At 38.9% G+C, this 27,483-nt stretch overlaps 1 protein-coding gene across 1 annotated transcript; it reads left to right on the forward strand.

Annotated features, from left to right (window-relative positions):
• Positions 1-20,722: 20,722 nt before the first annotated feature.
• LOC148823796 (deoxyribonuclease-2-alpha-like) lies at positions 20,723-26,105 on the forward strand. Its single transcript, XM_088927148.1, has 6 exons — positions 20,723-20,727; positions 21,375-21,540; positions 21,710-21,794; positions 22,932-23,096; positions 23,617-23,808; positions 25,768-26,105. Exons 1-6 carry the CDS (start codon positions 20,723-20,725, stop codon positions 26,103-26,105), a joined length of 951 nt encoding a protein of 316 aa, XP_088783274.1.
• Positions 26,106-27,483: the final 1,378 nt, after the last annotated feature.

The following is a 27,483-nucleotide window of genomic DNA, read 5'->3' on the forward strand; positions in this document are numbered from 1 at the left end:
GTGTTGTCCAGAAAAAAAGAAAGGTAAATGTGCGAACTTTTACAGTGATTGTAAGAAACCCAACAGACCAGGGACTGTAAGTAGGATTTCAGTTGTTAAAGGCTAAGTAACATCCTAGACAAGTAACATCTGTCAGTCAATTTATGGGATAGACTGTGACTAGATTACGTACCCGAGAAGATGAGTTCTAGCATTGACAGTCTCCTTGCCGAACTGTATTAAAAATAGAAAACAAAACATTTGTCCTACTGAAAAGCTGTTAAGAGTGTGGTTTCTACCAGCTGGGCTCTGTAAGGCTGCTGATGGGTTACACATTGTGCTGTGATGTTGCAGGCAGGCCTGGAAGCAGCTCGGGGACATGAGCAAAGAACAGGCCATGCAGGAGTATGTAGCGTGTGTGCATTCTCTGGACCCAGAAGGAGGCCAGAAGGTACTGTAGGAACTTCTGACTCAATATTGCTTAAACCTGCTATTTGTTTGGTGTCAGCTTTTGGGCGCCAGGATGACGTCATGCATTGAGAGGGTGAACTGTCTCTGGGACAAGCTATCAGATTTGTTCTAGAGATAAACCTGTTCCTGGGATTCCTACAGTACAAGAGACAGTTTCACATGATTCATCAGTAAACTACTAGCTACTAGCAACCTAATGAATACGGTCACTTGAGCAGCCCACTTGTGTCTGTAACCTCTCTTGCGTTTTTCTGTTCTTGGTAGTTTGTATACTGAAGTAATTCTGGCAGTAATTTGTAACATTAACCTCTCTCAACACAGCAACAACGATAGTGACAATCATCTTACCTAAAACAAACGTGAATATTAATGATCAGAAACTAAGGCCCACTTTAAAAATCACAAATATGCTCCTTAAAAAAAATCACAGAATCGGGTTCCAGATAGCAGCATGTTTTGCTTACTCAAAGAGCAAGAGGTCTGTTTTCTACCAAATGTTACCAAAAACATCCCTGCCCATTTGCAGCTGACAGGACTTGGCTGTTTCCCCATATATACTGTATGCCATATATATCCAGTGAGTATAATATGAAGAGGGGTGGATCAGGGATTTAGTGTTCACTGTTGTCCCTTTTGTGCTACATTTAAGAAAATAAAATAATTTTTCAGTATGCAGTGTCTTACCTTTATGACTACTGAGAATAAGTACTCTGGAACACAATCAAAAGAAAATTAAAATCTATATAAAGGGCCAGCATGGCTGTGGAGTGGATAGCGCTTCTGCCATGTAGCACTGGGGCCCTGGGTTCAATTCCAGACCTGGGGTGCTGTCTGCGTGGAGTTTGTATGTTCTCCCCATGTTTGCGTGGGTTTCCCCCCACAGTCCAAAGACACGCTGGTAGTTTAATTGGTTTCTGGGACAGTTGGCCTTGGTGTGAGGTTGTGTGTGTCTATCTGTGTGTGTCCTGTGATAGACTGCTGTCCCCTCCAGCGTGTATACTGTACCACCTTGCGCTCACTGCATGCCAGGATAAGCTGCAGCTCCCTGCAACCCTGTATTGGAAAAAGCAGTTAGAAAATGGTGGGATTTATAGTTTAAAGTGTGAAGAGTATGTAGATAGAACAGTTATATTTCAGAATAAACAAGTATTCCATGTCTATGTGGAACAATTATTTGTTTATATTTTGGGTATCAATTTTGAGGTGACTAAAGGATTTACAAAACAGTAGTGCCTGGATTTTAATGAAGAGGATATGGCATTAAGGAATTAGAATTGTTTGAATTCAGCATTAGCTCTTGTGTAGATTTAACAGCCCAGTTCATAGAGGCCACGCAGAGTGGCCTCGATGTGTCAGCGTCTCTCACGATCATTGGTGCTATTAGTTGCAGTTCATGCTTGGCAAATTTGACATCTTGCCCAGAGTGGTGAGTGTAGTATTGCAAGATTTTCTCTCTTCACAATTCTCATGACTATGCATTGAAGGACAATAATAATAGTATAATGTTAATTTATGAGTGTTTTTAAATAACCCTCAAAGCTCCTTACAGTAGTACACATAATACACAAAAAAATAATGGCACATATCAATATTATAGCATTAATTTTTCAGCCGTTGAGCTAATATCAGTCTTGTCACGGTTTGCTTTCAGAAATGTTTCTTTTGTATCTATGTCTTAATTTCAGACAGACACCTGTAAAGTACAGAAACCAGAATAGTAGTAATCCAATTTGATTTTCAAATTAATCTGTCAGCAGGATAGCAGTGAAACCCAAGCCCATAATGGTAAAAACTTTGCCCAAGAGCCAGTGTATAAATATTAAATAGTTAAGTTTCCAGTACAAATCTCTATGTAATACCTCGGGTTAGTGCACTTTTAACTAGGATTGATGAATTTGTTTCTGGTTGTGGTATTGATAAATAAGAGCTAAACCAAGGAAGGGATGTGCCAGATATCCCAAGATAAGTTTCCATGTGATCCAGTGTGGGACTGTGATTGACACCAGCAGCATTTTAGTTGAATAAAAAGCACATTAAGTGATCCAGAAGCCACTGGAAAATCATTAACTGACTTAACAATGGTAGTTTCTGTACTGTGGATCCAAACTCCAACTGAAGAGGTTCAAAGAGCTCATTAGATACAAGATGCAATTAGAATTGAGTCGCATTGTCCATTTCAGAGTTTTTGTGAGAAAAGGCAACTTGAGCACATAGTGGTAGTTAAGTGCTTGAGGTCCTAGGTCAGTTTTTTTGCAACAGGTGTCTGTTTCAGTCTATGAATTGAAGACCCAAATGTCTTAATTTCACAGTAACATTCTAGAGCTTAAGGATAGAGACAAAAATGTACAGACAAACCTCGAGTTACATAATAGTTCCGTTCCAGAAACCCTTACGTAACTAGAAATTTACATAAGTCGAAATGCCCATTAATCACACCCCACGGGCTATGCATACATGTGTACAGTACATCAATATGTCAGTGAACATATGATGTTATTTCGGTCAGTTTCTTTCATATGAAGCACACATAGAAAATTAAGTTCAATAATTATTAATGCAGTGTTCTATAAATAGAAAAAATATCTAAACAAAAAAATAAATTCCAGTACTGAATAGTACATCGTTATGTCAATGAACATGTTGTAGAGGTTTTCTGTCATTTTTTTTCATATGATGCATACAGAAAGTTAAGCTCTATAATTTATAACGTAATGTGATATCAATAAAAAAATTGAAAAAACCTGTTTGCCCGGATCGTGGTCACTGGTGACCACGCTTGTCCCCCCAGATGACACTTTTTATTTTTAAGATAAACGCAAGATAAACAACATTTTTTTTAACTGCTCCACAAATTTTCTCACATGCACATATTCTCCAATATCATCACAACAAAACCATAAAGTTTGTTTCCACAGATATGACACTGTTATGCAATAAACCAATAAATTAATGAACTAGCAGAATCCCAATAAAAACACCCGGCTAGCACAGCATGTCAATATCATACATTTTTACCAACAAAACCGCAAAAGCAAAAACCAGCGTATATATACAGTATATATATTCCATGTTTTTACCTTATTCTGAAGCATGATATATATCCAAAATAACCCAGACTAGTTTATCTCCAGTTTAACTCTTGAAGGTTATTGACTTCATAGTAAATGTTTGAAGAACGACCGCTAGAACTAAGGCGATCTGATTGGTAAAAACCACTGTCATTCATTGTATTTTCAGCCATTCAGAGCCCTTAGGGGGTAAGGCTTCCTCTAGAAGCCTCCAGCTGCATTCCGCCTGCCTTTTAGCTGTCAATCATTGACTCAGAAGGGGTAATCAATCAGTTTCTTATCAGTGCTCCTTTTTTTCACACCAGAAGGCAACTCTGAGTTTTTTTTCCATTGCATAACAGCAGATAAAGGCTCTCTAGCAGTGTCTAATGGTTTTTATAGCAATTGCAATGGTTATTATTCTTATTTTCAATATTTTTATGATTTTTTATTATAGGCGTGAAATTTCATTCCAGGTTCAGTCTTCACAAAACATGATGTAGAATTTTTTCTAATTGATCAATTTTTCCCAGATTTGTATCCAAGCTAGTAGTCACCTAGAACAAGGTTTTCAAATCATTCCCAGGCCCTTGACATGCATATAGTTGAAAAATCTGACCTCTGAAGACCAAAAAAACATTTTCGCCTGCTGTTTTTTGGGGGTTTTTTTCATATGTTTGTCTGCTGAGTGGACACATTAAGAAATATAAGAAATTTGACTGTTCACACTCAAAGCCAAGGGGGTTACCTTCAATTTAAGACCTGAACCAGGCTCCTGCTATGTTCTGCTGCAGAGATATAACAAATGTTTAAGGAGGAGGAAATTGGCTAAATGTGTCAATGTTAATAACAGGTTAAACAAAAATTGGAAGTGTCAAACATTTTTCTCCTACATTTTTATGTGAGAAAAACAAAACAAAGAGTTTGTTACCTGTCAAGGTAGGTGGGGTGTTCACTACCTCATTATTTTTAAAGCAACTTAAAACGTAAGTGTACAAATGCATAAATTAAGATTCAAACAATCAAAAGACAGTACAACAATCAAACAGCAAACTGGAACTATTTCTGATCAAATAATCTGTTCTCTGATAATAAAATTGTTGTGAAAAAGTAATGTTACATTGATAGTTCAGGTGGGTAGCTGCGTCAGCATGCGTAGGCTGCAAAGGAACAAGTAATAGGTTTATTCCATGCTGAAAAAAAGAAGAAAGAGAACACAACGTGGAGCCTTCTTCAGGTGTGACTCCAGTATTTAATTATTCACCAGTTAAATGAATCTTCAATTCCAACTCGGCTCTTACCTCCCAATAATCTAATTATTTGCTTAGCCACAACGGTTTAATGTCCTTCCCCAAATCTCTGGGTGCTTCAGAGATAAAAGCCATGTCCCAGTTCTCGACCTGCGCCCTAAGCCATTTCTACAAGTCCGCACTTCTGTGATGTAGCGCAAGTGTGGACTTCAAGTGCGCCAGTATTAAAGGGCGCACTAGTACAAAAAGGTAAAAAGCACCCTCGCGTGATGTCACTGTTTTGTCACACGGCTCAGGAGGGTCGAAATCCAAGTCGGCTGTTAATTTTTTCGTTGTCCGCTTGCAGTTTGATTAAATTGAATTTTATCTCGTCAATTCCTGTACAAATGTAGTGACACTGTGTTCATTCATGTTGAAAACTTAACCTCGATTCATAACAGGCGAAGTAAACTAAGGAATCACTGGCAATATCGCTGCTTATTCCAAGCTGTGTACCATTAAATACATTTCATATCGTCTGTCCCAGTACAAAAATGACAGTACGAGGAACATAACGCTTTCATTCAACTAAATAAGGTAAACTTGGCTATACCTCAAAGCTTGTACTATTAAATACGAAATAAATACTCTGTGTACAAAATACAAAGCAGGTAAATGAATAAATATACATCAGTCGAAATGGGGGTGACGAAATAAAAGCTTTATGTCAAAACTTTGTACGTAGAATACATACAGTTTGAATCTAAAGTAGCCTAATGAAGTTTGTTTTTTCAAAAAAATTGTAGCGCTCCGGAGTTCACGTGGGTATGCGCCCTCTCCTCTGCCGCCTCAGGTCGAACCCCCACCATCGGGGACTCGAACCCGGGCCTCCGGCGTCACTCAACAGGGACCCAGCCAGCTGAACTAAAGGGAAATCTCCCATCAGCCCGGCGGCTGCGGTCCCTGCTATTCACAGGGAAGGGCGGTGACGTCACCGCGCTGGTAAGCCGGCTCTCACAACCAATGGTGGCCGTATGCGTTACAATATTATGAGTTCTAAAACTTAAAAAAAGTTCCATTTTGCTAATACGTGAATATTGTATTCTCCATGGCAACTTCTCTCCGCCTTGATATGTTAGAATGTGGAACGTCACCATTCCGCGAGCAATTGGGGGTAATTCCCTTCAGCGGAGTCCACTCCAATGCGGACTTCAGAGAAGTCTGCATTGGCGGTGCTGGTGAGCACCCTTGTGACAAATTTAGAAATGAAACACCCTAAGCCCTTGCATATTGGGACACGGCCAAAGCAACCCGAGATCTGCTGGATCAGGGCATCCAGAACTATAGCTGGACACACATGCTTTAAGCTGATTCTCTTTTTTCAGCTTTTATTTATTCTAAATTGTAATGTTTAATACACGCAATGAAAGAATGTGTCCATCTACTGTTTATTACAATTTACACCTCTTTGCTGTTGCATGTATACTGGGGAATTAGTAAAGGCAGAAAAACCACTCACCAGTCCACAGACTCCCCCTGCTCGTTCCTGCAGGACACGGCTGCACCAGCAGTGAGCCCACTGTGTACAAATATCATCAGCGGCCAGATCAGCAGCATCCAAACGGCATCCTAATGGAAACAAGGGCTCAAGAAATCTGGTTTGTCCTTCTCAATTGCCTACAATCAAACCATCGAATTTTACAGAAAAATGCAATAATAAATCAGTACCAAACTGTTTTCCTTCATTATAAAGTGCCCATCATTTTTTCAAACCTAGAAGCTTAACTTTCAAGACAAATTTGCATGTAGTAACAAATGTATTCATGTTGAGTCAAACCTTTCCAGCTTGTATTGTATCTCATGCTTAAGGCTGGCACACAAGACAAAGTAATATTTGGTGAAGAAAGACATTTCAGTTCACACTTCACTTCATTCACAGCATTTATGGTCTATTTAAGTCTATTTATGGTCTATAAGTTACAGTGCAGTTCTTTCTTGGATTAATGTGTAATTTATTGTAGTGCAATATGGATGTAGTGCTATGCGATCAGTCATTAAATGGACATTCAGCATTTTCTATTATGCTTTCATTCCCAACAAACAAAGGTAAAAGTGTATGTGAATTCTTGAGAGATTTCCAATAAAGCCATCCCATAGTCATTTTCTAATTTTTAAGTCCAGAACTACCGGTATATCCAGTATTAGATACGTGAAAGGACACTGTAAATCAGACTATGACCTAGAGCAGAATTTCTCAGTTAGGTACTTTGATTATTTTGACATCATTAAAGCAGTTTAAAATAATATCATCACAAAGTGCTATTGTTACATTTGTGAAACGCAATAACATATCAATGAGTGTTCATTTTATAACAGTCTTGATGTTCTTTCACCACAACAGGGTTTTAATTCAATAAAAATAAAAATTCTGTGTCCTAACTCCCGACATACGAGGACATATGAGCATGGACAGTGATTTTGCCCGATCAGTGCAACTCACATAGGCTTAAAAAGACCTGCTGAGCGATTGCTGTATCCAGTTGTTCTTTCTTTACATCTGTGCTACTATTCATTTCAGGAACCAAAGAATTTGAATAGGACAGTGAGAGCACATTTCACCTCTATTTAAGGAAGCTCTCAAATACAACAGTGTGGTGGGTCAGCAGTGTTGATGCACTAGTTTCAGCTGAGGGGGTTCAGGCCTCAATCATGTGTACATAGACCCACGTGGGGGTGAATTAGCAAATTAGTTAAGGGTGAGAGGCACATTCTCACATGGTGTCAATTAGCCTAGGTTTGGTACAGTTTATAAATAGTTCTATGGGAGGATTTTGTTGTTGTTGGTGGTGGTGGGGCAGCTTGTGACTTAACTTTTTTCTGCAGTATTTCCTTTCTGTTGTGGCTTGTCCATATGCTGGGGCCTAATGAGGTCTGAAGAGGCTGGCTTGTCTCAAACCGCTATTTCAGTCTTCCTTTATTAGCTTGTATTCATATTGTTTTTTAATACAGAGAACAATGACTTCATTGTATATTAGAAATGGGCATATTGGAAAGCTAAAGATAAAATGTAGGAGTCCTTATATTAAAAGAGCATTACAATAATTGACATTGGAAACAGTCTAAGGAAGAGAAACCAGAATAACTCCCACATTGAAAGGTACAGTATTGTGTTGTAAACTGAGAGGTTAAAACAACTTTATCACTTTTGGCTGGAGGATTGAAGATGTGGAGACTTGAGTATTCAAAATCCTGAAAAGAACTGAGAATGTGGACTCGTTGCTACAAAGAATCTTTTATCAATAGTTACTATCAACCAAACAGAAAAGATGGGCAGAATATCTTTCTCTCGCTTGTAACCTTTTAACATTCCTGGGCTAGAACTTTATCAAAATTGAAAGTTTAAAACCGCACATTGAGGAAGCAGTTGTGATCAAGGTATAAGTCCCTTCACCCAGTTTTGCATAAGGGGAGTTTTTTCTGGGTTTACACTTTGTCAGACCAATATTTGAAATCTGATCCTACTTGCAATTTTGTTTATACAGACCCACAAAATTAAGCTCAGTAATTAATTGCTTACACTTATATTGCACTTTACAGGTAATGGGGACTCCCCTCCGCCACCACCAATGTGCAGCATCCACCTGGATGATCTTAGCAATCATCTCCAAACAGTGCAAAGCGGTTTTCACTTTCTTCAAATATCAGTGATGCATTAAAATTGGACTGAACACTATACTTCCAAGAACAGAAGTTAGTGTTTTTCTTTGTGTGTAATAGTGATTCTATTTATCTAAGCAGGTATAGTGGGCTCAAGAATTATTGGCACCCTTGATAAAGTTGAACAAAACAAACTGTATAAAATACACAGCACAGATAATGAGTCTATCTTATGCCCAGACAATGGGAATTATTTCAAAACAAATGTTGAAAATGAGTAATACATGTTTTTTCCAGAAACGTTAATGTCAAAATTATTAGATCCCCCACTTTTCTTTAAGAAAACTGAACAAAATAAAATCTGAAATGAATTTATGGTTTTTTAAATATAACTCAGTCAAAAGGAACATTTTCTGGACTTGCTGTTTCACCAGGGTATAAAAAGAGGTAAACACTCATAATAAAAACTTTGGCCATCCACCACCATGGGGAAAGGCAAAGAAGTGACAAATTAAGAGACAAATTAGTATTGATCTTCACAAATGGTAAAGAATCCAAGGGTCACAGCTGGAGAACTGCAGAGTCTGGTTGCATCTTGGAGTCCTTGAGTCTCCAAATCAATAATTAGATGGTACATCCATGCCAAAAAGCTGTTTGGAAGGGTTGCCAGAAGGAATTGATAACAAGAAACAAACTGAAGTGTCTCGAGTTTGCTAAATGCCATTGGGACTTTGACTAGAACCCGGTGCTATGGTCAGGTGAGACCAAAATTGAAGTGTGTGGCCACTCACACCACCAGTATGTTTGGCGTTGGAGAGGGATGCATACTCACACGAAAAAATGTATATTCACTGTGAAATATGGGGGTGGAACATTGATGTTGTGGGGTGGTTGTGATGCCACTGGGGCCCTTGTTAAGGACAAAGGTATCATGATCTCTACTAAATATCAGGATATTCTGGGCAAAAATCTGGCTGCCTATGCCAAAAAGCTACAGCATGATTTGGTCTCTGGTGGACCTCCCAACATGACAATGATCCTAAACACACCATTTAAAAATCAACTAAGAAATGTTTGAGAGAAAATAAAATCAGTGTTTTTCACTAGTTTACCCAGTATCTGTGCTGTTTATTTTATATGGGGTTTTTTGTTCTTCATTAAGGGTGACAATAATTTGTGAGCGCACTGTAAGGTGGTAGAAGAAAACGGGAAGAAAAACAGTGCCAACAGAAAAATAAGACATTTGAGGAACACAGCACAAGATGCTAGTAGAAACGTTTTTTTAGAAGAAATCATGTTGTGCACATTTTTTCCCAGGCAAATATGACCCAGCTCCACCAACAATGGAAGTCAGGAATATCTGCGTACCTCAGCAAATAATATGCTGTTATCTTAACTTATTGATTATAGATTAGATGCACACAACAAAAGAGTGCTGGTAGACCAGGAATTCCACTAATCTTAATATATTCAGAGCTGCGAGCACCATCATTTATTGGCTATAGATGGGATTCGCACAACAGAAGATAAAAGCACAAAATGAGGAAAGATTTCACAGAACTGCTGGTGGGAACCCAACCAAACCTATAAAGAAAAAACATTTGCGCAACGTAATTCTGATTGACATTTACAACCAGTGTCCTCTTATTTTAAATGAAGAGCTTTGCCACTACACTTCACAGGAAAAAAAGCTACTTTCTGATAATAGATGAATGGATTGATAATTGCAGTCGTTGGGTGTTTCTTCTTTTGTGTTAGCCATCAACCCATGTTTAAACCTATACATTTTAGTTGTTCTGGAAAGAAGCACATTTGCATTTGAGCAACTTTTTTTCTTGCTTTTCAGCAAACATTAGCTTCAAAATATCAAGCGGCATTTGCTAAACCTGAGCGCAATTAACACTGCTCTGCATCTGCAACAGATAGATACAGAAAGAGTCAGCGTAACTGAATTGCAACAACAGGGTCAAACATTCCCCCTCTTACAGCTTAAACATGTCTCTGCACCTAACAAACCAGGACACAGCCCCCCTGAAAGCGTGGTAGATAACAGGGTTTTGTGAGCAAATAAGTCCTCCACTTTTCCACTGCTGGCAGTCCTCTCTGTTTAGATCTCCAATGCAGATCCACTGGTCTCCATCCTCCTGGGATACACACCACTTGGCATGATCAAAGTGAGAGCAGAACTCCACAGGTCCCGGCAGTTTAATTCTTTTGATATTTCAAACCTGTTCAGGAAGGGAGCAGTTCGAAGGCAGTTCATGCTCTTTTCGTTTGCCAGGTTTCCGTCAACAGAGTAGTCTTTAAAACTTGAGCAGCCCAGCCAGTGTAGATGTCTGTAAAAGACAACCCTCAAGTATGTCAACAAAGTAGAAATATAAGGCATTTAACAGCATCTACAATGGCTCTCCAGACAGGGCTCTTTCTTGGTTTAAAGAGAAAGGAAACACTCTGTGAAAAGTAAAAAAAAAAGCTCTTACCGGTCTGGAATTTAATTTTACTGCCATTTTCACATTGTATAATGAAACATTTCCCCTTACTAAACGGTTTTCAGTGCTTTGTTTTCCAATTGAGTTCTTTCAGAACTTTTTATGTTTTAATAACAATCACAACAGAACAACATAAAAGAGCTACTGGTAGTGATTGGAAAGCCCTTGTAGCAAGACAGTTTTAGAAGCGCAACATGTGTTTCTGCCCTACAGATGTGAACTACAATGTGCAGTTTGTATGTTCTCCCCGTGTTTGCAGGGGTTTCCTCTGGGTGCTCCAGTTTTTGGTCCCACAGTCCAAAAACAACAGACTAGTTGGGTTAATTGGCTTTTGGGAAAATGGACTCTTGGGTAAGTGCTGTGTGTTTTTGTCTCTGTGTGCACTGTGATGTCCTGGCATCCTGTCCAGTGTATATCCTGCCTTTTCCCCTTTGCTTGCTGGGATAGGCTCTGGCTCCCCAGTGACTTTATAGTGGATAAAGTGGTTAGAAGACTGATGGATGATTCACTGTAGGTGGAGTGGATTTTTCATCTCAAAACTATGCGAACTCTGTTAAATGATTATTTTGGACCTAGGTCTTGTTTTCTTGGGATGTATTCTGCTTCTAGCAATATTACACACTTTGCAGTTTATTTCTGGTGATATACTATGGAATATGATGTTTTATGTTATTGCAAGATTATGAAAACAGACACATATACTGTATGGTTTAAATATTTTTCCATTCTGATATTATTATTGCATCTAATCTGAAATTGATATTTAACTAAGCTTAGTTAAAAATGATCAAACTAAGATTGTTTTTTGCCAAATCTGAAAAGTTTGTTTCAGTTTATGTATTATATTGGTGGCTAATATACCATTATATAAACTCATTGTACCATGTAATGGATAGCTTTGAATAAAGTCAAGACCAAATTGTTTTCCCTTTTCGCTGTCTGCATTTTATTTTTAATGTTTGTCTGGGATGAAGAAATGTAATTTGTCTCGTTCTTCTTTTGTCATTTTCATGTTTGGCTCTTAACAATGTGCGGCCTTTTGCAAACCTGTACATGCAACCACTGGCCAAAATATAAGCAAAGCCCGTCATCATGCTGTAAAGAGTAAAAACTATGACCAGGAAGTTGCATGTACAGTATCTCACTGGTTCTGAAATATCTGTAGCATCTTGCAGTCGCATTGCTTTACAGGATTTGCAATCTTTACAATAACAATTGCAGCAGAGGTTGTGATGACAGTAAGGTGTGCAGGACTGAGCTATGTTTTTAATAGGAGCAAAATCTGGGCAATTTTGTGGCCTGTGAAAGGTGATGGAAGTCTCTGTCATGCTTCTCAAGACAGCCAAGCCACACTTTTAATGTGAGAGCACAGGAATTCAAAGGGAATTTAGCTAGCTTGTTTTTAGGACTTAAAAGTGCATTTACTTGGGTTGCCTCCACACTTCCATAAAGAAGAGAATACGTGCTAAAAATGAATATGCATTTGGCAGTGGCCTGGCAACAGACGACTGCAAGGACAGAAGACTGTAATACATCGCTAAGACAACACATTAAATCTGAGTAAGTTCAAAGGGGCCACTTGTCCACACTGGTGAATTGCAAATCACTGGAACGTAAGCATAACTATCATGGAGTATTTCAACATCTTTAAATGTGAATGTATTTCTGGACGTTTCGAGAGTCGGAGTCGACTGTTTTTATCCGACTCTTCTCCTCAGTGCAGAATGAAAATCAGTGCTGTCCAGGAAGGTTTCTGAACTTTAACCAGCTCCAGAATCAATGGGAAACCTACGTGACCAAACAAATGCTCAATTCCAGGAAAAAGATTCCAAATGCATATCCTGGTACAGAACCTTTGATAAGGACAGCTGATATGTCAGATTGTAGTTGGTGTTTCATCACAGATCTTTTTGTACAGTCTGCGTGGTTTTAAAAGAAAACCACTCTCACCATCCACAAAGAAGCGAGACTTGGCAAGGCTGAGGAAGGTTTCTCCCCGAGCTGACAGCAGTTTCCCCATCCTCCTTCCCTGCACCCAGGGCTTTACAGAGCCCTCGCAAATGCAGCTCATTCTGGGCAGTTCGTGGCGAAAGACTTCAGGCAAGGAGCAGTTGTACACGCGGGGGTTATAATACAACAGCTGCTCGGCTGAGGAAAAAGAAAGGAAAACAACTTTATTGTTGGCTAAATCGCATCCTCTCACTTGCAATGCAAACACCTTATGTTGTTACAACAGTAACCATTATACCCGGGCCGGAACACCCACAGCCCACAGAGGTGCTGGAGGGCTTCGGTTTTATTTTTTCATACCTTCATGTCACTGAACTGTGAGGAAAAATAAACTGTTCATTTTTGTATGATTAAAATCAATAAATACAAAACTGAGGAAGGTAACACTACAAACCATCTTCTGTGGAATAAGGAGACAAAGAAGCTAGAAGGGGAAATTGAGAAGAGAGACATTAAGTTTTCTGATGCAGAAGCAGTTAATTTGGATTTCCCCAGCTTCTTAACACTGCCTGCTATATCTGAAGACCCGCCACACTCAATAATTCCATTGTAGTGCTGGGCTACAGCACAAGTCTGCAGTCCTATGAAGCAAGGACTACACATTCAATTTACCCCACACATTCCATTCTATGGCTCGGCTCACGGTTAAAAAACAAAAACAAAAATCCGGCCCAACAAATATTGAATCTGGTAAATGGCCTCGCATTGTCGTCTCTTTCAATTTGAACTGAGCAATACAAATAAAAATAAAATGGTATTTTGCTATTAGCATAATGCTAGCTTCCCTATGTTGCGCACCTATCTGAGGGAATTGTGTAGACTTGTAAGTGATACAGAGCGCGGTCCGGCCGTTCAGTTTCCCCGAGGACGGCCAGCTGTACCCCCTTTCTGGGAATGGAGGGAAGTGGGGGACACTGTGACTGAGCCAGAAACCCTGAGTCTGGTCAAAGTGTAGGACTCCTGTGTGGACACACAAAGAGATATTACAACACACCGAGATAACAGATCACATTCTATTCATTCATACTTACAATGAACAGCAGTTATCGATTTATGAAGAGTCAGTAGATGATGGATTGCAAGTTATTACTGTTAACACAGTACTTTGAAAAGGTCAATAATAATAATAATTCCTTACACTTTTATAGTGCTTTTCTGGACACTCCACTCAAAGCTCTTTCCAGGTATTGGGGACTCTCGTCCACCACCAGCACCAATGTGAAGCCAAAGTGTACACAGAACACTCACCCCACACCAGCTATTTAGTGGGGAGGAGAGTGGAGTAATGAAGCCAATTCAAAGATGGGGATTCTTAGGAGGCCATGACTGGTAAGGGCCAATGGGAAATTTGGCCAGGATGCTGGGGTAACACCTATACTCTTTTCGAGAAACGCCCTGGGATTTTCAATGACCACAGAGAGTCAGGACCTCGGTTTTATGTCTCATCCGAAGGACAGTGCCTTTTTAAAGTATAGTGTCCCCGTCACTATACTGGGGCATTAGGACTCACATAGACTGCAGAGTGAGCACCCCCTGCTGGCCCCACTTACACCTCTTCCAGCAGCAACCTTAGCTTTCCCAGGAGGTCTCCCATCCAGATACTGACCAGGCTCACAGCTGCTGAGCTTTAGTGGGCTGCCAGTTGTGAGGTACATTGTGTTTAATTTAGTAGTGGCAATGATAAAGATGATACTGATGTTTGTATCCCTGGAAGCAATGGGCACAAGGAAGGTGACACCCTGGACAAGAAGCCACTTAATCGCAGGGCAGATACAGACACTGAAGCGCACACTAGAGCTAATCTTTTCTCAGAAGCCAATGAGCCAACCAGTATATTTTTGGACTGGGGGAGGAAACCGGAGCACCCAGAGGAAACCCTGGGAGAAAAGACAGTTTCTTCACAGATGGCATCCTGAGTCCAAAATCAAGCCCAGGGCCCCAGTGCTGTAAGGTAGCAATGCTAACCACTGTACTACTGTGCTGCCTGGTAAGTAGTAGTAGTAGTAGTAGTAGTAGTAATAATAATAATTATAATAATAATAATTTTATACCCACCCAAATTAGAATTGGCCATTTTATCTGTACATTTCTGCTCACGCCCATGACCTTTGACCCCAGGTTTGTCCAACCTCTCTTACACAGTCATACACCTATTGACCCTACACAGTGATGTACAGGACTTTTCCAGCCCATCAAAGAACGTGTATTCCCAGTGCTGAGCCACTTATACTCCACTACTTTCGAAATTCTAATTGCCATAACATGGTCTTTTATAATTAATAATTATAAGTCTTTAGCAGACATTAAATCTAATGAACAATAAATCCGTGTTAATTTTATACTGATTTTATTATAGAATTTTTCTTATAGTTTAATATAGAAAAATTGATTATGATTTGAAAGAATATTCGTAATATAGTGATACAAATGCATCACTTTCTATGCCATGCTGTGCTGTTCTCTGAAATGCTAAGATACACTTCCAAACAAAAATAACTAGTATCTAATTATCAGGGTCCTTACTAGTGTTATCTCGCTAACTTGCTAAAATATCCTGTAGAATTCTTTAAAACATCTTTCTCACAATGATTTCATTATCCTAAAAAAAACAACAATACCTCTTTATCAAAAGAGTAGCAAGAAGAAAGTGATCAGGCAACTTTTTTAAGTTATTTAAAAGTGAGATGATTTGATGAGTTTTACCAAGAATACTTTATAAAAAGTTCTTCTGATTGCTTTCTTACTACATAAATAGAAGCATATTACCAGGAATATATAGATACAGACTTGCAAACACTTACTGTATATGTGCAAGTAGTTCAGGTGGATAGCTGCGTCAGCATGTGTAGTCTTCAAAGGAGCAAGTAATAGGTTTATTCCATGCTGAAAAGAGAAGAGAGAAACACGTTTCGGCTGTGAAGCCTTCTTCAGGTGTGCTAAAGAAGAAGGCACACCTGCACACCTGAAGAAGGCTTCACAGCTGAAACGTTGTGTTTTCTCTCTTCTCTTTTCGTCATGGAATAAACCTATTACTTGTCACTTATATGTGCATGTGTGTTTATTTGCTTGGACCTCATGATACTTCTGTAATGAAAGGACAGTGTTAACCTTAGAAACAAAGGCACAATCCTTATAAAAGAACTCTGAAAGCAATCAAATCCAGTTAAAAGATGTTATTGTTATTCTGCTATTATACAGTGTATTGTAATTATGTGTTTCAAGAAAATTAGTTTGAAGGCTTACCAAACCACACGACAAGGTTATGATCTAGTGTTGCTTACTGTAGTAAACTATGATAAGAACAGTAGATTAACTAGGGAAGCATCTGGGAACTTATTTTAACTTGATTTATCATGTTAAATGCAGGATTAGAGCACAAAATATTCTCATGGATTTGCCTTCACAAAAGTCAAACTATTCAATACCATTCAACATTCCTCATTCACACCCGATCATAACTATCATAACTTTCTGTAAGTAAGGATTCCATTGTACCAGTACATGTACAGTGGTGTGACAAAGTGTTTGCCCCCTTCCTGATTTCTTTTTTTTTTGCATGTTTGTCACACTGAAATGTTTCAGATCATCAAACAAATTGAAATATTAGACAAAGATAACACAAGTAAACACAAAATGCAGTTTTTAAATGAAGGTTTTTATTATTAAGGGAAAAAAAAATCCAAACCTACATGGACCTGTGTGAAAAAGTGATGGCCCCCCTGTTAAAACATAAATCAACTGTGGTTTATCACATCTTTGGAAAGCTGAGTTCAATTTCTCTAGCCACACCCAGGCCTGATTACTGCCACACCTGTTCTCAATCAAGAAATTACTTAAATAGGACCTGCCTGACAAGGTGAAGTAGACCAAAAGATCCTCAAAAGCTAGACATCATGCTGCGATCCAAACAAATTCAGGAACAAATGAGAAACAGAGTAATTGAGATTTATCAGTCTGGAAAAGGTTATAAAGCCATTTCTAAAGTTTTGGGACTCCAGCGAACCACAGTGAGAGCCATTATCCAGAAATGGCGAAAACATGGAACAGTGGTGAACCTTCCCAGGAGTGGCCAGCCGACCAAAATTACCCCAAGAGCGCAGCGATGACTCATCCAAGAGGTCACAAAAAACCCCACAACAACATCCAAAGAACTGCAGGCTTCACTTGCCTCAGTTAAGGTCAGTGTTCATGACTCCACCATAAGAAAGAGACTGGGCAAAAACGGCCTGCATGGCAGAGTTCCAAGATGAAAACCACTGCTGAGAAAAAAGAGCATAAAGGCTCGTCTCAGTTTTGCCAGAAAACATCTTGATGATCCCCAAGACTTTTGGGAAAATACTCTGTGGACTGACGAGACAAAAGTTGAACTTTTTGGAAGGTGTGTGTCCCAATACATCTGGCGTAAAAGTAACACAGCATTTCAGAAAAGGAACATCATACCAACAGTAAAATATGGTGGTGGTAGTGTGATGGTCTGGGGCTGTTTTGCTGCTTCAGGACCTGGAAGACTTGCTGTGGTAAATGAAACCATGAATTCTGCTGTCTACCAAAAAATCCTGAAGGAGAATGTCCGGCCATCTGTTCGTGACATCTGTTCGAACCAAGCGCACTTGGGTTCTGCAGCAGGACAATGATCCAAAACACACCAGCAAGTCCACCTCTGAATGGCTTAAGAAAAACAAAATGAAGACTTTGGAGTGGCCTAGTCAAAGTCCTGACCTGAATCCGATTGAGATGTTGTGGCATGACCTTAAAAAAGCGGTTAAGGCTTGAAAACCCTCCAATGTGGCTGAATTACAACAATTCTGCAAAGATGAGTGGGCCAAAATTCCTCCACAGCGCTGTAAAAGACTCATTGCCAGTTATCGCAAACGCTTGATTGCAGTTGTTGCTGCTAAGGGTGGCCCAACCAGTTATTAGATTTAGGGGGCAATCACTTTTTCACACAGGGCCATGTAGGTTTGGATTTTTTTTTCTTTAATAATAAAAACCTTCATTTAAAAACTGCATTTTGTATTTACTTGTGTTATCTTTGTCTAATATTTCAATTTGTTTGATGATCTGAAACATTTCAGTGTGACAATCATGCAAAAAAATAAGAAATCAGGAAGGGGGCAAACACTTTTTCACACCACTGTACATGCAGTAAGGTTCAAGTTCTATGTCAATATGCAAGAACAGATAAACTATTATCAAGGAAACAAGGCTTGATTAATACAGTGTAATACATTTAATACTGGTGTTAATTGAAGTCGCATACGTGCAGCTTTCAAGGGTGCCAGCCTGTAGAGGCAGCACCGGTATGGAGACTTTTCGGCAGCAGCGGGAGCAGTACGACGCATTACAGGGGAGGATTGGGAGGTTAGAGACACTCGTGAAGATGCAGAAGCCGGAGACAGTGTGTACCGGCAGTCAAACGCTTGAGCAGCTGTCTCCCGGTGAGTGCCTCCCCCCACTGCGCAGGTTGCAATGCCTGGCGGAAGCTCTGCCCCCCCCAGAGCACACACCGCCTCAGGACACTCCATCCCGGCTTCTCTGCTCACCACCGCCCAGGACCTGGCTGACGCTGTCCCCGCCGTCTGTCTCCCCTCAGGGAGCACCGTTTACACAGCGGAATTCACAGACGCCAGTGGAACGAACAATTCTCCCAGATATCCAACTGTTGCCCATCACTCAAGAGAAGGAGGGGGGGTTGTACTTGCAGTGCATCGGTATAGATGGGAAAGCCAGAGCCGACCTCTACGCCGCCCTCGTGTTTGGGGTGCTTATCATTCTCAGTGCATAACAAGGAAGATTAATAAACATAAACATAATCTCATGGTTAAATAGTCAAGTCTAGCCATGTGTGAGTCTAGTCTCACAGAGCTTCAACAGCAGATGACAACTTGTGAGTTCGATTAAGAATGAATAAAAGCATTTCATTAATAACGCGTTTGCGTTTGTCTGGGTGCTGACAAAGTAAAACACAATTACTTTTTGACAATGAAGAACTGTGTGTGTCTCTCTCTCTGCTGGCGTTTGTAATCGTTTTTATTTTTAAATACATTTTAGCAAAGTAATGTACCATAAAAGTATTGTGAGACATATTTGGGTTAACATGTTCAGTGTTAAGTGTGTGGTAATTTGTTTGGTGCGAGTGAAGTCTTATTTAATCTCTGACCCAGGGAAAAGTGTGGTGTGGACGGCTGAGGAGAGAATGCAGGCTCGCGCTGTGTCCGTTATTCTTTTTTTCTTTTTCTGGTTTGGTCGGATAGTTTTTGTTTTTGATTTATCAATAAAGTTTGATAATCGGCCAGTAAAAGCTCTGTTGTCCTTCACATGAATGCCTGAAACATTGTACCGAACCCAGGATTTTACAGTATTTTTTCTTTAAAATACCAATAACAGCAACATACAGTTTACATAATATGTTGATGTTCCAAAATTAATATCGTTTATGACCTTTATGACCTTCATTATGCTCTTCGTTAATGTCTAAGCCGGAACACATCATTATATCTCATTTTGTATTTCTTTTTAAAAAAAAAATCGTTTGCCCAGCCAACAGTATTGTTGTTATTGTTTTTATCCTGTAAAGCGCTTTGAGGAGCCACCTTTAAAAGCGCTATATACAATAAAGTTCATTATTATTACTATTGTTAGTTTGCTGGACAGAGAGGTGAACATTATTACGCAGAAGACAAAGATAGCGATTTACGTTGCATTGTGCATTGTGCTGCTGTAATACAGTTTTAAATAATTAAAAGTCTAAACAGTATCAGCTTTATTTATGGGTTGTAATTTAAAAAAAGTCAAAAACCGCACTCAAAATGCAATTTATAGCTTTCTGGCAAGAGGAGACACCCAAATTAATAATGTAACATGCCACTGTTTGTGCATGAATAAGGTTATACTGCTATTTCCTTAGATACTGTACGCGATTCCATGGGGTTTTTTTTGAATCCCCGGCGGAACCGGGCATCCATAAGAATCAAGTAATAGGTTTATTCCATGCTGAAAAAAAGAAGAAAGAAAACACATTCCATAAGAATCAGCGCTTTTATATAGCGCCTTTAAAGGTGGCTTCTCAAAACGCTTTACAGGATAAAAACAACAATAACAACAACAACAATATTGTATTTCATTGCACTTTGACAGATCGTCCTTAAATCAATTGTTGATTTAGTTTGACAGTAACCCTAACACTAACCCTATTTTATTTTTTCAAAGAAATGTTTGTTAAAAAAAGAGTCATGGCTCCAGCTGGATTCAAACACCCAACGTTTGATGTGTGAGTCGGGAACCTAACCCACAGCGCCACTGGCAAGGCCACATAAGGAGTGTTGAAAAAGCCCTACAGAAACATTATCAACAGACATCGTACAGCGTTCTTACACATTTTTGTGTTGCGGTACATGAATATAATTATATCGTTATTAATTTCTTTAGATACGCGATTCCATATTATATTCCCTTTTAAGCAAATTCTAAAAGTATGCTTGTTAACTGCGGTATCACGTTAGTTAAGGACTTCGATGCTTAAAATGTTTAGGGAGAAATGGAATACTGGTGTGTATTTTTTCTTTAAAGTACAGAGACCAGCCATATACTGTATGTTTATGTTCCAAAATTAATATCGTTTATGGCCTTCACACGCGTTACAGTATGCTCCTATTCTTTTTATGCTCAGCTACTAAGATTTCCCTTCAGGGGTAAAATTCCATATAAATATTCAATACTTAAACGGGCACAGTAAAGACATTTAAATCTTTCTACGACCGACCAATGCACCACGAGTGCCCCTGTCGGTCAACCAATCACGTACCGCGGTATTTTGCGTCATCTCGCGTCACGATGCGCGATGACGTAGCCAATTACCCCCGGTATGTGCCTGTGCCGCGCACTTTGAATGGCTGCATCTGTAAATCCAGGGTACAGTGTCTATGATTTTTTTTTGTCATAAAGAAATTACTATTGGATTTTAAAGTGTTTTTTTCCTTTCAATAGTTCGTTTTGAAACGATTCACCAGAATGTATTCTTGAGTTGAGTAATGTTTGTGAGATGCTTGCCTTGCCTCGCTTCTTTTAGTCAACTGTTGACTCTTTGTCAACTGCTGCAGTTCAGTTCTACAGAGCTCTGCTGGTTTAAAATGCAGAAAATGAGCTCTAATCGCATAAGATTATTCCAGTTTTTCCACAATGCTCATGTCAAACATGGGCGACCCCTAAAAACAAGAGCTATTTTCGCTTTGTAGGCCACTACATCACCTAGAAATGATCAAGGCTGCTTGACCCTTCTTCTCTTGCCACAGGTTCTGTTCATCTCCCAGAAGCACCAGTGCACCCACAGACTGGCAACAGACACTAGTATTGTTTAAGTGCCCTTTTTATTTTCTAGTGATCACAACAGTTAACACTGTCTGTCCAACACCCAGGACACATTGTACAGTGTCACAGTTCTAGAGCAGTATACAGTATGTAATACTCTTTTATGTGTTTTTGGAATCATACAGGTTTATTCTGTATAAGCTGCCAGACCACGATGAAGGAAGAGGTCTGCGATACCTCTACATGGATGACCATACCAATGGCTGGGTATATGGGAAGAAATTGGTAAATGACTCCAAGAGTGCAGTGGGGCAGACTTTGCAGCCTTTTTTGTCCTACATTCATAAAAAGGTAAGAAACCTTTATTTATAATCTGTGTCATCTCCCAGAAAGTGAGGTCAGGATATACATTGTCTTTTCGATCTGTTTATTTTCACAGGCTTCTCTTATAATTCAAAAGCCTTTTGTGCAATACAAATACAAACTTTGTATTGATATTTTTTATATTCCTTCCTAAAAGACTGTGGACTTTGGGTATCTTCTATACAACGATCAACCTCCAAAGTCATTTAAACCTGCTCCTTCATCTTTTGGACACAGCAAAGGTAAGTAACATTTTATAATGTACAAGACAGAAGGACACAGAAAATGGGGGGGGGGGGGAAAAACATCATAGACAGCACAACAAACAATATAATTGTATCCGTAATACTTGCTGGGTTTGCTTGCTTATTGCTATGATTAAAGCCAAGTGCAATGTTTGCTACATATGCAGGATGTGAATTTTATATATATCTAAAATAAAATATTTTAAAATTTACACTATTTCAGGGTAGAACATTTACATGTGTGATTCTGCAGATTTTGTCCAAATCATTGATTCAGTAGAAAACATTTATTTTATGATTTACTCAATATGGTCAAGACATGATGGCACGTCCGAAGTATATACTGTACTGTTTCTGAAGAATACCAACACCAGCTTTCTGTGTTTTCTGGTTTTAAAACTTGAATCATAAAGCTTTAAAGTATATATTTCCATCTTGTTTTTGTTCATTATTTTTTTCCCCATTTACATTTCTTTTACTGAGGCATCACATAAGCTAAGAACAAATCTGTTGCCATCAGAGCTTTTTCTCCTGGTGAAAATCACTGAGTTTAAAAACACTTCTGTAAGTCAATATAATACTGATGTTTATAATAAAAGATTCATCTGCTGGGTAAAACAAAACTAAAGATGCTTGTTTTGGGCTCTAGGTTTCTATTGAATTGAATTTACAGTAGCCCATTTCTAAATGAATACAGTAAATTAAATTGTTGAGATTAAGAAATAAATCTACATACTTCATGGCCAATTGTCAGTTCAAGAGAACTGAAAATAATTAATAGGATTAAGAATAGTCCTATTTTGGACTATGGTTTTCAATTCTCTTAATCTGACTTTTGGCCATGAAGTATGTTCAGTTAAATTCGGTTGGACAAAAAAGCCAAAAGTCAGATTAAGAGAATTGAAATTAGCCCAAAATAGAAGTTTTTTTGTTTAGTTTGATCAATTATACAGTTCTTGTTTGATTCTTGAACTGAATTGATTAATTGAATTCGTCAGCTGGAAGCAGGCTTGATAATGGACTCTGTTCAAAAAGAGCAGACTTGTCCTTTAAAAAGATTGAAACTGAAAAAACAGACGGATCAAAAACGATCAAATTTTGAGATTTGAATGTATCTTGTGTGACCTTTTTCAGGGATTGTGATGTTAGACAGACAGACAGGAGTGTGGCTGGTTCACAGCACCCCAGAGCTTCCAGATGTGAAAAATCATTCTACATCATTCTGGCCCTCCAGTGGGCATGAAAATTCACAGACCTTCTTCTGCGGGACTTACACATACAGCACCTTCAAGGACATAGGTAGGCGTTCACATGAACATACAGCTTTAGTATGTACATGGCATTGACATCGCAGCTGTCTATCACTTTCTGAAAGCCTTTGGTACAATTTTTCCAGATTTTAAGATTCAAGTATTGGCAGTTTTTGTTCTGGTTTGGTGCACCTGTTCTTTTCCTATTTTAAATTTACCTGTGGGGCAAAAACCAGTCTATTCTGTTATTATCTGTTGGTGGTTCAATTTCATATGCACGCTTAATATAACCCTGAGAATAGGTGGACACTAATAGACTTACACCTCATTGTGTATACAGATGAAAATAAATACCGAAATAGCCTTAGACTTTCTAATTAAATCTAAATGATGTGTATGGTGGCTGCTGAAAATGTATGTCAACATTTCAGAACTTGGAGGATAGTTTAACAAATGAAAATAAATAAAGGAAACTCTCCAAACTAATGGAAAAAGAAAGGGGGCATTTGACCTGGATGTATGAAAATGCCATGCTTACTCTTGGTTATTTTTCATTCTTGTCTCTACAGCTGTGCAACTCCAGTATATCCATGTATACTCTTTTGACTATCACATCCCCCAAACCTTCCACAGAGACCTTCAGTGTGTGGCTCAGAGAACATGCTATCCCAGGAAAGAGCCTTGGTTTATGCAGCTGCCCCTGACATCTTTAGCAGGGGAAACTTTCACCAGCTTTGCAAAATACTCTAGATTTAACGACGGTGAGCACCACTTCTTCCCTCTCGAATCTCAATTCCTTTTCATGAAGTTTCTGATAAATGCAAGTTGATCTGAAATTTCCCTTATGCAAATGGCACTACCACCCATACCAATGCCAGATATTGGTTTTAAGATTAAACAAAACGTATTTTTCTGTTCTACAACTTACTTCAGACATCCCCCTTCATTCGCATTTCTTTTCAAAAGCTGCTCAAACAATGTGTGAGATGGGGGGAAACAACATTGCGAAGGCACAAAACCTGTCAGTGTTCAGAAAAAGAACGCCAAGGCAGAGCTAGAGTCTGCAAAAAAAATCAGTTAAGTCTATGGATCACGTTTTTTTCCCAACTGATCGCTTCTTTAGAAACTATTCTCCAATTCAAAATACAGAAACAGTAGTGAACAACACAGTTGCCATGATCCATAAACAATCTCTGTGCTTCATTATTGCAGTTTGTTCCTGGAGAAGTGAAAATGTCACATCAGCTATTTTTCTCATTTTAGATATTTGGAATCAATAGTTAATTTTTTGCATGCCTCTACATTTTAAAATCACAAATGAATTATCACAGTTCCAGACCAGTACCAGCTTGGAAGAGATGACGAAATGTACTTATTCCTTCAAAATATGTGCTATAACAGCCCCACAGTGATGCTAAGTGTCGGAGTTGGCATAAGTTGTACCAATGATGTTTCTTTCACTGACAACACTACAAGAGCACTGGTGCCCAGCTGGTCATAGAGGTTGCAGTTATCGGACGCGTCTGAGATCGCTTGGATATCCCAAAGTGCCCAGCCCTGTTGGTGTTGGTATTCTGTGAATTATGTATCACTGCTGAAACTCGGACAACAATGTCTGATTTACTCTGAACAAGCACTTATTGAGCCTCTCAGAATCTGAATTTATTTAATTTTTACAAAGTCTAACTCTATTGTATGTTGGCCGTTTCTAGCCAGCAAGACCCACTTTCTCACAAAGATTTTGTTGGAACAATATCCAGTTTATTTTTAGTCAAAGCCTTTCCCAATTGAAGATGTATTTATATAAAAAAGCAGACTTCGTTTTGGTGAAACTTTCTCAATCTGCCACCTGGAAACTGAACTTTCCTACATGTTTCTGCGGTTACACTTTAGATTTAAGGTTTCATAGCATCGCTTTCTTTCAACAGAGATTTTATGGGATGTTAGTAAAGCATTCATTTATATTCAGTAGTAATTTAGGTTTAGGATTTGTGTCTGAGGTAGTTTGTAGGTGCTTTATTAACATTCTGTAAAGCCCAATTCTTGAGGAAATTGATTAATAGAATATTTCAATCTTTTATTCATACAACAATCTAAAACAAATGTTTTTTTCTTGGTATGTTGATTTAAACATAAGAAAGGATAAAAATATAAATTGTGTAGCTTCTTTAGATACCATTTAATACCTAAGAACACGAGAGGTTACATTTGGCCCATTTAGCTAATTTCTTAGTAGTTCATTCAAGGATCTCATCCTGCTGTTTCTTGAAAGGAACCAGGACTTAAATAACACGTGCAGTTTGTTCCATTAAACTCAACTAGTTTTGAAAAGAAATTGATTAATTGATCCAAGGATCTCATTCTGCTGTTACTTTAAAGGTTATTGGAAACGGTTGTCATATTTTATTTAAATACATTTAAAATAAAGGTTATGTAGAAAAGGAACAATCCAGTAAGTTTCAAACACCGCCCTTCAAAAGCAATATGTCACACTTCACACTTGAACTACTGTATATTGGTGGTGTTGATTTAAAAAAGAACGTTCTGGGTAGCAGCCAGTACACTACAGCATTCAGAGAGGGGGGGGAGAAATACACATTCACTTGTTCTCGGTTCCAGTTTGACGTTTTGGTAGCAAGTGCACTTCCTGTTTTTGGTTGGGTAGAAAGTGTGCCTGGGACAGATTCTAACATGGAACCTGTGACTCTGTTCCGTTTCAGATCTCTACTCGGGTTTGCTGGTTAACTATTTAGGAGACGACTTCTTTGCCAAAAGTTGGGGGAAGCTTCATCGGCCTCTGCCGTCGAATTGCTCCGTGGCGCACAAGGTGTACAACGTGACGACGATGCAGCTGCCAGAGGCCAGGCCTTTCGGCATCATGGTGGACCACTCCAAGTGGTGTGTGACGAAGGGCGGGGGTCCGCACTGGACCTGCATCGCGGACACGAACCGAGAGATCAGTCAAACGAGAAGAGGAGGCGGGGCTGTGTGCACAAGCAGGCCTGGAGTGTGGAAGGCCTTCCTCACAGTAGTTGACACATTTGAGGACTGCCAGTAACACGTGGCTGGCAGAAATAGACGAACAAGAAAGGGCTGCTTTTCAAACGATACTGCATAGTTTTTCCAAGTCAAAGCAAATGGTGGTAAGTAATATGTAAGAAAACTCTGCAGTAGCTCAAGTAGGTAGTGCGTCAACACGCGTAGGCTGCAAAAGAGAAGAAAAGAAACGGGAACTGACACCTGAAGAAGACTCTACAGCTGAAATATTGTTTCTTTTCTTCTCTTTTCAGCATGGAATAAACCTTTACATGTTCCAAAACTATTCAGTACTGACCTTAATAGCAAAAGTAAAATGTATTTAGAAAGGATATGTATCATGAGGAAGTCATGCATCTAAAAAAAAATTTTTTGAATGAAGTACTGAATATATCGGGGGGGAATATACGTGTGTATTAGCTTTCAACACTACACTTTTCTCAAAATATTGCAAATGCAAGTGATCTCCAGTGTCTTTTAAACATAATCAATAAGTTTGTTTTCACAGCAGTATTGTAATATATTAATAGTGTAATGCTGACAACACTTTACACAGAAACCACACAATGGATGAGTAATATATATATTTTTACTAGCTAAATCAATAACACCACAGACTACGTATTGCAAAACACAAGACAACCTATGCTTTTCAGAACAGGTGGATAAGGTTAAATAAAAACAATCACCACATCTTCATATACAGTACAGTTACTACATTATTGATCAACTTGAAGCATTGGATTATATGACTGTTTACTCTGTGGAGCTGTCCACTTCGACTGGCTTTGTAATAGGCCTGTACAGTTTAAAAGAGAGAGTTTATGTTCACATTTTTATAAAGAATAAGGTTACAGTGCCGTGCTGGTGTTTCGATCTGGTAAGAATATCTTAAGTCTATTAAACCTTCCAGCATTCCTTAATGATTTACTGATTTTTAAGTCAAAGGCCATACGCCTAGCTGAAGTTAAAAAATATCTGAGGAACTTAAACCATTATCAAGCTGGCACTTGCAAAAGCAGGCATGTCTCTAATGTTGGGTAGGATTGAGTCTCCCCTTGCAGTCTTGATTGTCTGACCTGCTCAATGCCTATGACCTCACAGTGATGTCACTCACAGTCGTGTTCTTCTCCAGTGGGTGATCTCTCTTTTATAAGCTCAAAGCATGTCAAGTGGGGAAAGACTCTCTCTCATGAGTATGTCAGAGGAGTGTGTGCACATTTCCTCATCCTGTTTCAGTTGTGTTATTTTAACCTTTGCTAATCCGATAGGTAAATATTAACCCACGTATAAGCCGTGCCCGGGAATGTAGACAGTGGAAACTGAAAAATGAACTTCACATGGCACAATTTACCATTCTTACCACTTAAAAAAAAGCTCTTAGTTTTTAAATAAATAAA

This window comes from Atractosteus spatula, chromosome 11 (genome assembly GCF_055471065.1).
Source record: "Atractosteus spatula isolate fAtrSpa1 chromosome 11, fAtrSpa1.hap1, whole genome shotgun sequence".
NCBI classification, from domain to species: Eukaryota; Metazoa; Chordata; class Actinopteri; order Semionotiformes; family Lepisosteidae; genus Atractosteus; species Atractosteus spatula.